This window comes from Stegostoma tigrinum, chromosome 2 (genome assembly GCF_030684315.1).
Source record: "Stegostoma tigrinum isolate sSteTig4 chromosome 2, sSteTig4.hap1, whole genome shotgun sequence".
Classification (NCBI taxonomy): domain Eukaryota; kingdom Metazoa; phylum Chordata; class Chondrichthyes; order Orectolobiformes; family Stegostomatidae; genus Stegostoma; species Stegostoma tigrinum.
The window spans coordinates 21,501,806-21,516,072 of NC_081355.1; the positions used below are offsets into that span (position 1 = coordinate 21,501,806).

At 40.2% G+C, this 14,267-nt stretch overlaps 1 protein-coding gene across 1 annotated transcript in view; it reads right to left on the reverse strand.

Moving 5' to 3' along the window:
• Positions 1 to 225: 225 nt before the first annotated feature.
• Positions 226 to 14,267, reverse strand: part of znrf2b (zinc and ring finger 2b) — a 217,518-nt gene continuing 203,476 nt past the window's right edge. The window contains exons 3-5 of the mRNA XM_048522155.2: positions 10,344 to 10,449; positions 7,683 to 7,775; positions 226 to 1,684 (exon numbers count right to left, since the gene is read on the reverse strand). Coding sequence (XP_048378112.1) covers positions 7,718 to 7,775; positions 10,344 to 10,449 — 164 coding nt within the window. The 3' untranslated portion in view covers positions 226 to 1,684; positions 7,683 to 7,717. The remainder of the gene's footprint in view (positions 1,685 to 7,682; positions 7,776 to 10,343; positions 10,450 to 14,267) is intronic.

The window sequence follows — 14,267 nt, forward strand, 5'->3', positions numbered from 1 at the left end:
TTAAACCTATGCCTTCTACTTTTGAACTCCCCCACCCTAGGAAAAGGACCTTGGTTATTCACCCTGTCCATGCCCCTCATGATTTTGTAAACCTCTATAAGGTCACCCCTCAGCATCCACTGCTCAATGGAAATAAAGATCCAGTCAACTTTGTATGTCCACGTTTCAAAGCAGCCACAAAGTAATCAGCAGTTTTTTTTAAATATAGTCAATTTATTGATTTTTTTTAATTGTTGATTTATTTGTGATAATATTTCTTCTTCCTCCCAGAGGTGGAGACATAGTCACCCCGAAAGGCAGAACTAAGTTTACAACGTTTCTTGCAACCTTAACAGTTGCTAACAATTATTACTCAGTTCAGACTTCTGTTTACTGTGCAGACTCTGTGGTTCCCAGATAATGAAGAAAGATTCTGCTGTATATGCAAGTGCACCTTTGTATTTTTTTTCCTTTTTGGCTAATGGATGGAGAACAATTGGACATCTTCCTGCTTTTGGCACTCTCAGTTAGCATCGAACTCTTTAATGTCAAGTAGTTTTTCCAATAATGTGCCCAAACTCCAACCACAGAAGAGTGATCCCTTATTATACTAATGAGATATCAGCATTTCCAGCAGGATCCTCCTATGAGCAAGAGTACTGGATTGCAGTCAATATTATTTTGCAAACTCACGCTCATTAGGAGCCGTGCCAAGACCCCTTCCTGCAGTTTGGTCTATGTGCCATATCCAGAATGCCACTGTAAAAACGAGAGTCAATCTTATCATTCTGGGCTTAATCCGAAACCTGGTCCCGAGAGATGAAAGTTAACCCACAGATCACAGTCCTTGCAAGGTCACTTATGAAACAGGTCTTCAGAGGTGAACAGGCTTGCTCATTTGAGTTGTCTTAAATCAAAGCACGATCAGGATGAGGGCACCTGGTCCACAGTGACAACTCTTCTCTTCAGATGCGTGCAAAGTGCTGATGAAAGATGAGACTAAAATTCATCCAGGTTGAAGTCTGCTATTCCATGTGTCATCTTAAAACTGGACTGGAACATCATCACTCACTGTTATCTGCAATGAAGTTGCTTTGTGTTTATCTGTGTGTGTATGTATTATTCCAGTTACATAACAGGGTTTCAACAACCCTATCCCAGATTTTCTTTTCAAATATCAAATGCTGAGCCATCACACATGTCTCAGAAATGGCTAGGGCTGCACAGTTGCAGTGCAAAAGAAATGTGCAGAAAATAATTAATAACATGAACAAATTAATCAGTGTGTGCTTTCAAATCAAAAAGGGTCGAAAGACACAAACTAATTACCATAAAATTAAACATCGATTGTATACATAAAGAAAAAACATTTTATCTTTGCACATGTCCTTCATATATATTATATATTTTATCGATATATAATATATATTGTATATGTGAGTGAGTGGCACACTATGTCCAAATGGCAATAAAGTCAATCCATGAGGATTTGAAAGCAAAACCCTGAAGGAGTTAAGATTGTGGCATCATTGAATCTGTAGCCATCATTGATAAAGAACTGTAAGGTAAGCTTTCCTATTCAACAGTCTAAGGAAGCAGCAACGATCATCGTACTCTTTTTAAGTATCTCCTCGCCTTTGGGAATTCAGTCACAGCCCCTGTTTATTTGAACAAGCTGTCCCATTTACAGAAGTGACAGGAAAACCTGATGAAGGAACAAAACATAAAATTAATTAAACATACTGCAGAGAGTTCTGACATTTAATGCAGAAAACGCAAATGTGTTTATTTTTCACCATTTACATTAGGCAGAATATGCTTTTTGATTCAATCATGGGACGTGGGCATTGCCAGCATTTAATACCTGTCCGTAGTTGCTCATGAAAAGGCGGTGATAAGCTCCCTTCTTGAACTGCTGCAGTACATTTGTTGTAGGTAGACCCAGAGTGTAGTTTGGAGGGAGTTCCAGGATTCTTACCCCGTGACATTAAAGGAACAGTGATATATTTGCAAAGCAGTACGATATGGAAATGCACAAGTAAACCGAAGGCCATAAACTATCAACTTCATTGGTGGCCTGGTCACCTGGTTTCAAATTTGACAAGGGGAGTAACTCTAATGGATGTGAATTTGCTCGCTGAGCTGGAAGGTCAGCGAGCAAACTCACATCCAGAACCTCAACCTGAGCTACAAATCTTCTCAAAACTCGCTAGGAGTGACTCTTGTCAAAGGAAGACATAGATATGCGTGCTGCACTGTGTTGTGATAGGCATAATCGGGATGAAACTACCTCAGTTCGTTTTATAGCAAGTATCGGACAATTAAGGCAATGTGAGTCTTGGGTCACAATCCTTACAGAACAACACAGGCAACCATTCGGCCAGTCATATCTGTGCTGGCTCTCCAAAGGAGTGACTCCACTGGTCATCTCCATATTCCTGTGCAAACTTTCTTTCCCATTTACAATCTACTTCTTTCTTGCCTCTTCTCACTGTACTCTCAGGCAGTGCATTACAGAGCTTAGCCACTTGCTGCTTGAGAAAGCCCTTAAAGCATCTTTCATGTTTTAGCGTCCAATAACAATACTTGGCATTTCTGGGGTCAAATTAACTGCCTTTAGATACCGACTAAAGGTTCTACTATACTACTCCAATGAATCACTACTTTATTAAGTCCAAACTAGGTTTAATGCAATGAGAAGTTTCTTCTATACTGGCCATCATCTAATCAAACACCCCTATTTCAGGTAGAGCAAAACATAGGATTTGTTTCAAAGGGCTGGAGGATGGAAAATTTCACACATTGTCCAAATGGGGAAAGGTTTAAGACAAGAAATTAGAGGCCAGTTAGGGAATGGGCAGGAATATATTTGAAACATAGCATAATATTTTTAAACCTATATCGTTTTCATTGCTTAACAAATCAGCTATATTGTGAGTCATTCCAGATAATTACTCAAACATAGGAGAAGATAGCACCTTTTCACATAATCAGAACATGGATGCTTTATTACAAATGGGTTGCTTCAATACAGTGAAGTGATTAAGAAATCTGGATAATGATGTGTAAATAGCAGAATAAAAATGCACAGGTTACAAGGGCAAGGATAATAAGTGGACAGTTTCACTTAAGAACAAGCACCAATACAGCCACATGGGCCAAACAGCCTCCTTCAGATTTACATTCTTAGGAATTCTTGTATCATACACTAGAGCCTTTACCATGCTTTTCATCATCATAGCTTCTGTTAAATAACCACTCGCTTTCCTTAACTCCATCAAAAAAAATCCTAGCCCATTCAACCTATTCTCATAAGTCAACCTCCTCTGAGCCACCTCCAACACATTTACATCCTTCCTTAAATAAGAAATGAAATCTGCACAGTCATTGAGATGTGCACTAACATCCTTACTTCTATGTTCAACTCCTCTCATAATAAAGAATAGCATTTCATTAGTCTTCTCAATCACTTGCTGCACCCGCATACTAATTTTCTGAGACTCATGCACTGGAACGTAAAATCTCTCTGCAAGCCGGAATTTGCAGTCAGTCTTTGTTTAAATAACACTGTTCTTTCCATTCCTCCTGCCAAAGTGGACAACTTTACATTTTCCACTTCATACCCCATCAGTCAGATGTTTGCATACTCGATTACCTAACTATATCAGCCAACATATTTGGAATGCCATCTTCACAAAATACTGTTTTACCTGCTCTTGTGTTACGTGCATATGTAGCTATCATGTCCTTAATCTCCTCAACTAAGTAAGTGATGTAAATGGTAAAAGGTTAAAAGTTCAACTCAGGCCCCTGCAGGACTCCACTGTCTGCCAACGTGAAGATGAACTATTTGTGCGTCCTCTTGGTTTTTTGCTAGCCAGCCAATCTTTTGTACATCATAGCATGACACTTCCTACACAATGAGCTCATTCTTTGCACCATAACATTTCACGTGGAATCTTATCAAACATTTTCTGGAAATCCAAATACTGTACATCAATGGATCCACTTTTCTCCTGCAGCACATCTCCCCACTCCTTCGAAAAATTCCAACAAATTAATTCAACGCTGTTTTCCTTTTACAAAATCTTCCTGTCTGTTCCCAACGACTTTCAGATTGTCAAAGTGTCCAAGTATAACCTGCTTAATAATCAATTTCAATGCCTGCCCCCATGACAGATGTCAAGTTAACTGGTCTATAGTTCTATATTCCTAACTAGCTTCTTCTAACGGTCTAATTTATTTGTCTTTCTCTGACATTCTTTGTACTCTTAGCAGTCACCTGACCTGCCACTCACCGTTGCTCAATCATCTTCTTCTTCCTTGGATTGATTATAATACTGAAATTGTGAGCTTTCCTACTAGCTGTCAATTGACTACCCTCCTCTCCTTTTGCTGTTGTTTCACCCAGCAGTGGGTATGATAAGAGCTTGAGAATTTTAAAATTGATCCTCTGAAGCAGACTCAACACATATTTTAGCATAGAAAAATATTTTATTACCAACATTAGTTACATTTCTTCTTGTGTGGCTGCCAAACCAACAGCTGTTCTATTAGCTTGACCTGTTCCTAAGTTCCATCATTAATACTTCTTCACAAGACTAGATGAAGAGTCTTTCTTCAGAACAATAGTTAGATCGATAATCAGAACAAATTATCTTTTTCAATCATAGGAATTACAGTACCCCATTCCTTTCTTTTTGAGCAACTTCCTCTTCCCATAACACACACTATCCCACAGATCAATGAAGCAATGGGATGGGACAATGCTTCAATTTTTTTTGTTTCAGAAAGACAGCACCTTGCTGTCTTAGTTTGCTCATTTCCTCTCACTCAACGAAGTACTGGGATTAGACTTTGCTTTTCAATTCAACCATCAAGGTTCACAGATAGAATACTTGCTCTCTATAATGAATTCCAATGATATAACACCACATTGCCAGAATACCCCTGTAAAATCTCACAATAACTTAACAGTCCAACTGCAACCAGCGATGGCCAGGAGTGAGGGAATGGCAATTATTTTGTTGAGATTAGCCTTTGTCAGATTTTCTGCACACTATACATTTGCTTGCTATAACATCTGGGATTGCTTTTATTGCAGTAATACACCTTGAGGTACTCCAGAATTCTGGGGGAGCCAGCCAGGGACAACTGATCGAATTCCCAACCATGTTAAATATAAGCTTGCAATAGATAAAGAAAATCAGGTGAAGTATTTCTATTTAAAGGAGTAGAATAAATTATTACAGAAGCCAGATAGGCAACTAAACACAATCCTGGATTACAACATGGACTCAGGTAGATGAGCCAAATTAAAACAAATAAGTACATTTCGATGTCAGTACAGTGTGGAGCTGGAGGAACACAGCAGGTCAGGCAGTATCAGAGGAGCAGGAAAGTCGACGTTTTCAGTCCTGATGAAGGGTCTTGACCCAAAACATCAACTTTCCTGCTCTTCTGATGCTGCCTGACCTGCTGTGTTCCTCCAGCTTCACACTGTGTTGACGCTGACTTCCAGCATCTGCAGTTCTTGCTATCTCCTGTGCATATTTCAACACAGCTTTTCCCTTTTGGTGAAATGTTTGTATTCAATGAGAGGGCGAGGGAAACAGCCAAGATGTTGTTTACATAAATTGGCCACAATTTCCATCTGTCACTTTGCCTAGCCTAGGGGCTCACAGAGTTTTGAGTAGGATGGGAAGTATGATTTATGCTGGTAGACTGAATGGATTTTGAGAGACCACAAAGGTTAAATATTCAACCTTTGACCTCTGAGGCAAGAGAGTGCAAACCCAAATGCTTATTTAGTAAGAGGAGGACGGAAGGTACGGCCAGAAACCTATTATTATCTCAATTGATTGTTCACACATTTGTAAGTTTGAGCCGAGTGCATGCATAAAAATTCTCAATTAAATGAGATTTTCTGGTTTACAGTTGATGGCTGGAAACAAAGTTGAGGAGAGGCAACTGGTTGAATGTATGAAGCTGAACTTAGGTCAATTGCATCTCCTGCCAACCAATCACCGAGTTATTAATGCTGTTTACGGTTAAATATGTTGCCAAGGGTCACGCAGGCCAATCCTTCTGATTGAAGAAATTGGAAAAAGACATCATGGCTAATTTGGAAACACAGCTCCAGTAAGCAATTCTATCAAAAAAAGTTCTGTCCAATGATCAGACTTTCCAAGCTTTTGAGTGCAGGTTTATATCAGGCATATCAAACAACTAACCAGGTTTTTTTTTGCTCTAATCTTGGAGTTAGTGATCATTCTGCAATCGAGTTTGGTGACCCAAGTTTACATGTGCTGAAATTAAACCAATCATTCTGACGATCTACTGTCTATGAACTGATGGGGTGGCAAAACCACGTACAAAAGTAATTTTCAAATAAAAACATGAAGCATGGAATTGTATAAGAAGTCAAAGAGAAGGCCATTTGGCCCAACTGGGCTATGCTGTTGCTTATGCTCTAGCTGAGCTTCCTCCAACTCAGATTCATCTCACTCTGAGCGTAATCTTTTAATACTCTGTCCCTCTTGTAATTCTCTAACTTCTTCATCAAGTGAGGATATATACTTAGTATTTGTGCAAATGTACATGATTTATGGAAAAAGCTGGAGAGTAGAACTAATCGGATAGTTCTTTCAAAGAGCTGGCACAGGGATTATGGACGAATGGCCTCCTTTGGTGCTGTAAGACTCTACAAAACTAATCAGTCTGAATGCTGTATCAGGCTAGCAGCCTAATGTAGCTGATAAACCTCCATAGCCTGCAGGTCAATATTGCATTTAAGGGAACGTTTCATTCTGTCTGAAAAAAAAATCATGACAAGTCCATGCTGTACAATCACAGGTAGCCTTCTAGTTATACTTCAAACACAAGCAGGTTTTGCAGCAACATGAAACACATCATATTGCAGGACATGTGTAATGACATTTGAAAATGTCCGAGACATTGAAATTATTCAATTCCATTGTGATGAAAGTCAAGTGACTTGTGATGAAGTCCAAGTGAAGAAAGTCACCCGACAACTGCCAAATTAAGCAAAATTTATTGATTGAAGTAAAGTCAGATCCCTTCAGAAATTCTAAGCTGATGAAAAAGAACACAACTTTAAGCAGGAGCAAACTTTTTTTATTCTCTTGTGGGACGTGGACGTTGTTAGCTGACCACCATTTACTGCACGGTCCTTGGTTGCCCTTGAGAATGTAGTGGTGAGATGCTGCAGTCCATGTGCTGTAAGGTAGGCCCATAATTGCTCCAACAAGAAATACTGCAGACAAATGTACCTCTTCCCACATACTTCGTAGCATTTAAAACAATTAGTCTCAGAAACCCATTCACTCCTCGTGTGACTGCACTCTCTACACAAAGTTACATGACTCATCTGCCAGATTCAATATAGGTAGCTCATTTCCAGTCTGATACATTTTGATATGTGGGATAAATGCACTCAGCACACTGAATGCAAATGACAACTGAGTATTGAGGATGTCATGAGCATCTTATTAGCATGTTGAATATGGTAGCTAAGTGCTCCTGTATTTGTTCTATGAATACTATTAAAAGAAAACCTTCCAGAGACATTAGTAAGTGGAAGTGACTTGTGTCTCAGTGTAATGTTAGTCAAGCAGACAAAAGCCAATCTAAGTAACAATCCAGTACTGGAGAAACTAAGACAAACCTAACACAGGAATTACCTTATAGCAACAGCAACAGTCCATTTGTTCACCTGTTAATCTGATGGGTGCTCAGGACATGACCGATTGACTTCAAACCAAGAATCTATACATCTAGAGAAAAATATAGACACAAAATTCCTATTAGATAAAATCTACACACACAATACAGTCACTGGAAAGAAAGCATCTTCTTAGAGGATATCAAAGTTGATTGCATGAAATAAAACTATCCATAATCTATTTATTTTTGAAGGTGTGCGATCAACACAATGGAATCATCATTCAGCCATTCTTGAAAGTCAGGTCCCATTCCAAAGGAGCATAATATCTTTAAAATTTCCTTAAAAATTCATCACTTGTCTCTTTCTGTACTTGTACTTTTCCTCTGAGCCTGCCTGCTGCCTCCCAAATGTGAGTTCAAGCCAAAATTCCCCTTTGCTATCTGCTATTTCCTGAAAGCAAGGTGAGATAAAACATTCCTAAGGCTTCTTAAGTGTTAAATATCAAAAGGCCAGCTGAGAACTTTAACTAACAAAAGTGAGAATTCCTGGATTTAGAAAGTACATTTGCACCGAATGGCAGACAAGGCTTGAAAGATTGTATAGCTGGGGATGAATAATTTCCTCAAAGAGATGAAGGTCATGTCACGGCTGAAGGATCCCAATATTACCTGGCTTCTCAGAATCTGTATGCATGATGACCCACTCTGCATGGTCACCGAGTACATGGAGAATGGGGACCTGAACCAGTCCCTGTCCCAGCCAGAGCTGGAAAACCACTTCACCCTGGCAAAGAACATCCCCAATGTCAGGTAGGTGTAAGCAACCAGAGACCGTACACCAGTACAGGCAGGGGGACGGATAGGGTTAATAGTAGCTGTCTTTCCCCAAATAGGAGATTTCAAGGGGCCACATTTTTAAGGTGAGCGGGTAGAGATTCTAAAAAAGACACAAGAGGCAAATTTTTATACAGAGAGTGGTCCACGTGTGGAATGAACTTCCTGAGGAAGTGTGGATGTGGGTACAGTGACAATGTTTAAAAGACATTTGGATAAATACATGGATAGGGAGGGTTTGAAGGGATATGGGCCAGGAGGAGGCAGGTGGGACTGGTTTAGTTTAGGATGATGGACAGCATGGACGGGTTGGACTGAAAGGTCTGTTTCCATGCTGTATGACTCTATGATGTATTCCTGATACTGACTGGAATCTTGTTGAGCTGACAATGGGCTTGTCTGCCGTCTGGAGAACCAATTTCTGTTTACCACAAAGCACTTACAAAGGTTTTTCACCTGCCAGCTCTTATTCAGCTTTGGTGGTTGTAAAGCATTTTGAGGCATTGTTCTGAGTCAAAACAGGAGCGTAAATGAAAGTTGTTGATGATCATATAATTTCATTCATTGCACTCAAACAAAAATCAGGGCACGATTCAAATCTGTTATTAATTTTACGTCTATACAATTTGTCTGGGGTGTTCTATTTTTCTTGTTTGTGTGAGAGAGAGAGGGGATGTGTGAGAGAGAGAGGGGATGTGTGCGCGAGGGAGGATGTGTTGCACGAGAGAGGATGTGTTGCACGAGAGAGGATGTGCGCGCGAGAGCGGATGTGTTGCGCAAGAGAGAACGTGCGCGCGCACGGATGATGAAGGACACAAAATTTCTTCAGGTATTCAGCAGGTAGATTGCAGAGAAGAAAGACAGTTTTCTTAATTCTTGAACAGAACAAGAAACCATATGAGTTATTGTTAAACAATTTTCCATGATGCATCATAAATCAAAAGCAGGCACTAATTGAGATGCTCTCTTTTGGAGAACGATGAAAAAGCATTAGAGTGAAGAGCAAAATGCAGAAACTTCCCAATTAATTCTCACTTGTGGTAACTATAAAGTTCCCTACTTATGCCATGAATTAAACCCAAACCAGAAGTGAGGCAAGAAGACCTACTTTGAAGGCACTGACGTGGATATCAAGTCAACTGAGCAATGGGTGGACCAGAGTTGAATTTATAGCTCTCCCAGAATGCACTGCAGCTGCAGGATTTGGCAGTAATCTCTTAAAAATTGCAATGAGCAAAACTGGAAAATGCTTTTTCTTAAAATACTTTGACATTTCTTTAAAAAAAATTAAACTTTTTTAAAAATATTAGAAATGGGTACAAAGGCTGCTTGAATGGGGTGTCTGGAGTTGGGAGACGTCATGTGATGACTAATTTCTGTCCACCCAGGGAATCTGTGCAACCAGAAGAGGTGGCACCGTTAGCCCATTGAGATGGGCCTGTGAAATTGCCATTGATCATGGGCACACAAACTGGAAGCAATTGTTTACAAAGAACTTCAGGCCCATATAATCTCAAAGACAATCCTTTGGGAGCAATTGGTGTTTCTGTGATTTTAACCATTTATGCAACAATCAGCTCAAACATACCAAACGCATTGTTGATAGCCAAAGGCCATCAGTACTCTGTTGTGGCAGACAGTGGCATTCAGGTATCAAGAAAATGATCAGGTTTTCTGTCTCTTTGAAGATAGCTCCACCATTCAACATGGCCAATGTTGATCTTCCAGCCTAATGACACATGCACACTCTCTCCCCCTACCCATGAATGCCTTTAAATATATATCGACCTTGTCACTCAAAAATATAGGCTCCAGCAATGTTCTCAGCACCTTGGCCTCCTTACCCTTTATGGTAGATGCATAGACAAGGCAAGCGTGCAATGGTATCTCCCTGCTGCAGTTCTTCAAGGCATATTGCACATTCTCCAGCATCTTTACTTAGCACATCCTCTGCAGCAAAAAAAACACATTAGTGTTATTACAACAAGTAAGTAAATCATTGGTCATTGATGTTGCTTCAACATTTTTAAAAGCTTCTACCAGCGGAGGTCCAACAGCATATACCTACAGCCTGTTAAAAGACATGGGAGTAATAGCTCCAGTTAAAGAATATGTTTTGCAGGAACTAATGACACTAAACAGGGGGAGGGAATGGCCCAGTGGTATCGTCAGTGGACTGTTAATCCAGAGGCCCAGGAAAATATTCTGGGGACCCGGATTCGAATCCTGTCACAGCAGATGGTGGAATTTGAATGTAATTTTAAAAAAATTAAGAGTCTAATGATGACCATGAAATCATTGTCAGTTGTCAGGGAAAAATGCATTGGGTTTACTCATGTTATTTAGGGAAGGAAACTGCTATCCTTACCTCATATGGCCTATATGTGACTCCAGCCCTACAGCAATTAACTGCCCTCTAGGATGGGCAATAAATGGTGAACTGGCTAACATCCTGTGGATGAATAAAAAAAAATCAGCACAACCTAATGGAGCCTTCATAGTATAAGGTGGTACTCAATCAGCTTAAGGAAGTTATACTGGGCTCGAAACATTAACTTGTTCTTCTCTCCACAGATGTTGCCAGACCTGTGGAGTTTCTCCAGCACCCTGCCTGTTTGTTTCAGATTTGCTCTTGTATTTTGCTCTTGTGCCATCCTCTGGGCTCAGGTAGGCAATCAGCATGCGTTTACATGAAAATCCCACTCCAGGGCTTCAGCACAAAGATCAAGGCCATCATTCCAATTCAGTACTCAGGCACTGCTGCACTGGCCAAGATTATGGATGAGATACAAAGCTAAATCCCTGGATGCCTGCTCAGATGGATGTACGAGTTCCAACAGCAATATTTCAAGGAAGAGTAGGGGACTTTACCCTCAAGATGTGGCTAATATTGATCCCTCAAACAACATCACAAAATCTGAAAACGCTCATATATTGCTGCTTGAGGGAGCTTACTTTGAACAAATTGGCTTTCGAATTTCCTAAATTTACAACAGCAACTTCTTAATGAAAAAGTTCTCTGGTCGTAAATTCCTTTGAGATGCCCAGTGGTCAAGAAAAGAGCTATATATACATTTTAAAAATAATTAAAACATTTTTAGATTTATACCTGTCAGTGCACATGGAGAGAAATTGTTTTAGGAATTTGAAAATGTTAGAAGTCTGAGTCCCTTCAACTCATCAAGTCCACAGTGATCAACAACAAGAACCCAAATATTCAAATTCCATTTTCCAGCACTTTCTTTAACGCCCTGCATGCCTTAGCATCACAGTGCATGGCTGTTAAGAAGGCATACAGTGTTTTAGCTTTTATTAATAGAGGGATCGAGTTCCGGAACCAAGAGATTATGGTGAAGCTTTACAAAACTCTGGTGCGGCCGCACTTGGAGTATTGTGTACAGTTCTGGTCACCGCATTATAAGAAGGATGTGGAAGCTTTGGAAAGGGTGCAGAGGAGATTTACTAAGATGTTGCCTGGTATGGAGGGAAGGTCTTACAAGGAAAAGCTGAGGGACTTGAGGGTGTTTTCATTAGAGAGAAGGAGGTTGAGAGGTGACTTAATTGAAACATATAAAATAATCAGAGGATTAGATAGGGTGGATAGGGAGAGCCTTTTTCCTAGGGTGGTGATGGCGAGCACGAGGGGGCATAGCTTTAAATTGAGGGGTGAAAGATATAGGGCAGATGTCAGAGGTAGTTTCTTTACTCAGAGAGTAGGAAGGGAATTGAACGCTTTGCCTGCAACGGTAGTAGATTCGCCAACTTTAGGTACATTTAATTTGTCATTGGACAAGCAAATGGACGTACACGGAATAGTGTAGGTTAGATGGGCTTGAGATCGGTATGACAGGTCGGCACAACATCGAGGGCCGAAGGGCCTGTAATGTGCTGTAATGTTCTATGTTCTATGCACTTCTAAATACTTCCCAAATATTACAAGGTGAAAAAAGGTCCTTCCTGTTCACCTTCTCTATACCTTTTGCAGGTCTGTACATCTCGATCATGTTTGACTGAACACATGTGCCGGATTGTAAGACGGAACTTTTTTTTCTGAGTAGACCACTTGTTCCATTCTCCTTCTGGCTAAAGTTGCAAGTCACAATTCCTCCTGAGCTTGTGTTAATTGTACCGGAGGGCTCAGGAAGCACCCACTGCGGCAATGAGCATCATCCTGAACAATTTCACAAAAAGGCACCAATAGAGGGGGCTGCATGTCTCGGTTTTGTGCTGGAGAGCTCAGGTCACATTCACATTTTATTTTTGAAAGCCAAAGGGAAAGCAGACCATACGAGACTGATATATTCAGCGAGTCACTAATATTCAGCACTAAACCTCCGAGGTACCTGCAATAGGACGTGACTCAATTATAGCCAAGATAATATTGGACTCAGAATCATTACACAGAAGGAACATAGCGTAACACAGGGGAAGGTTTAAAGAAAGATTTCTATTGTTAATCTTCCAGTGGGAATGAGTTGTCACAACAACTACTGATATTTGTCAATACAGTATCTTCAAATAAGTACAGCAGACAGAAATGTGTCACCCACCCACATATTAGAAAGGGTGGCTGAAAGCAGAATAATGAGGGATGGGGAGAAGTGAATTGTGATCAAGGGGTTCAAGTAGAAGTGTAATGAGGAATACAATGTTTAAGGTCTAAAGGCTGGCTACCCATGGTGGCATGAGGGACACTGGGGGTGTGCAAGAAGCCAAAATAGGAAGTAGGCTGGCACCTTGGAAAGCTGTAAGAGATTATAGTAAAATGGAGAGTCATAGCCATCGAACAAGTTGAAACCAAGGATATGAACCGAGTACATATGTGATTATACAAATTAGGAACAAATGAGGCCCCTCAAACCTGCTTCGTCTTTCGATAAGATCAAAGCTGATCCGTTAGTGTTTTGAATTCCACATCCCCATCTACAGCTGATAACCTCTGCTTCCCTTACCCAAGAAGAAAGCATCTACCTCCATCTTAAAATGATTTGCTTTATCTCTATCCTGAAAGATAATACAGATGTTTGGACAGTGCCTCCTAGTTTTGGATTCCCTACAAATTTGAGATGGTTCAGAACTGGAGCTGAAGAGAAAATGATATGTCAACAAGTGACAATATAGGTAGCAAAACACTATTTCAAGGAAGAGCAGAGGAGATAACCCTCAAGGTGTGGCTAATGTTTATGCCTTAAAAATAGCCTATTAAAGGAGAAAACTTTACTTTTATCGGAGCGTGCCATTAGGAATGAGCTGCCAGCATTCTGTAGGCACATATTCAGTCCCTTATTATTAAGCAGATTCCACATTTCTTGAGTAACATTCAACTTGAGGATGTTTTACATTGTTTCTCTGTTTTGGGATGGTGTGGCTTGTTTAGAATTGATTTAGGTTTATTGTCACATGTACACACATGTACACACATGAAAAGTTTAAGAGCCAACACTTAGGGCACCATCTATGTACAAAGGTACCGAGGTGCAGAGCCTTAGGGAAGCTCGTTTCCACCAGAGGAAATAGAATTGCTTCTGGTTGGGTTTGACTGGCTTTACCAGTTGAACATCCGGATTGTTATGTGAGGAGCTTTACTGGCATGGAATAATCATACCAATCCCCAGCGGTGTAATCATTGTACTGTTCACTAATTTCAAGCACATCACAGACAAGAATTGAAGGTATAGTGACCACCTGACTCATCAGATTTCTTATTTTTAAGGTTTTTTAATTTGATCTGCGACTTTAAAAAGCCTTTTTGTATAATGTTCAAGGAC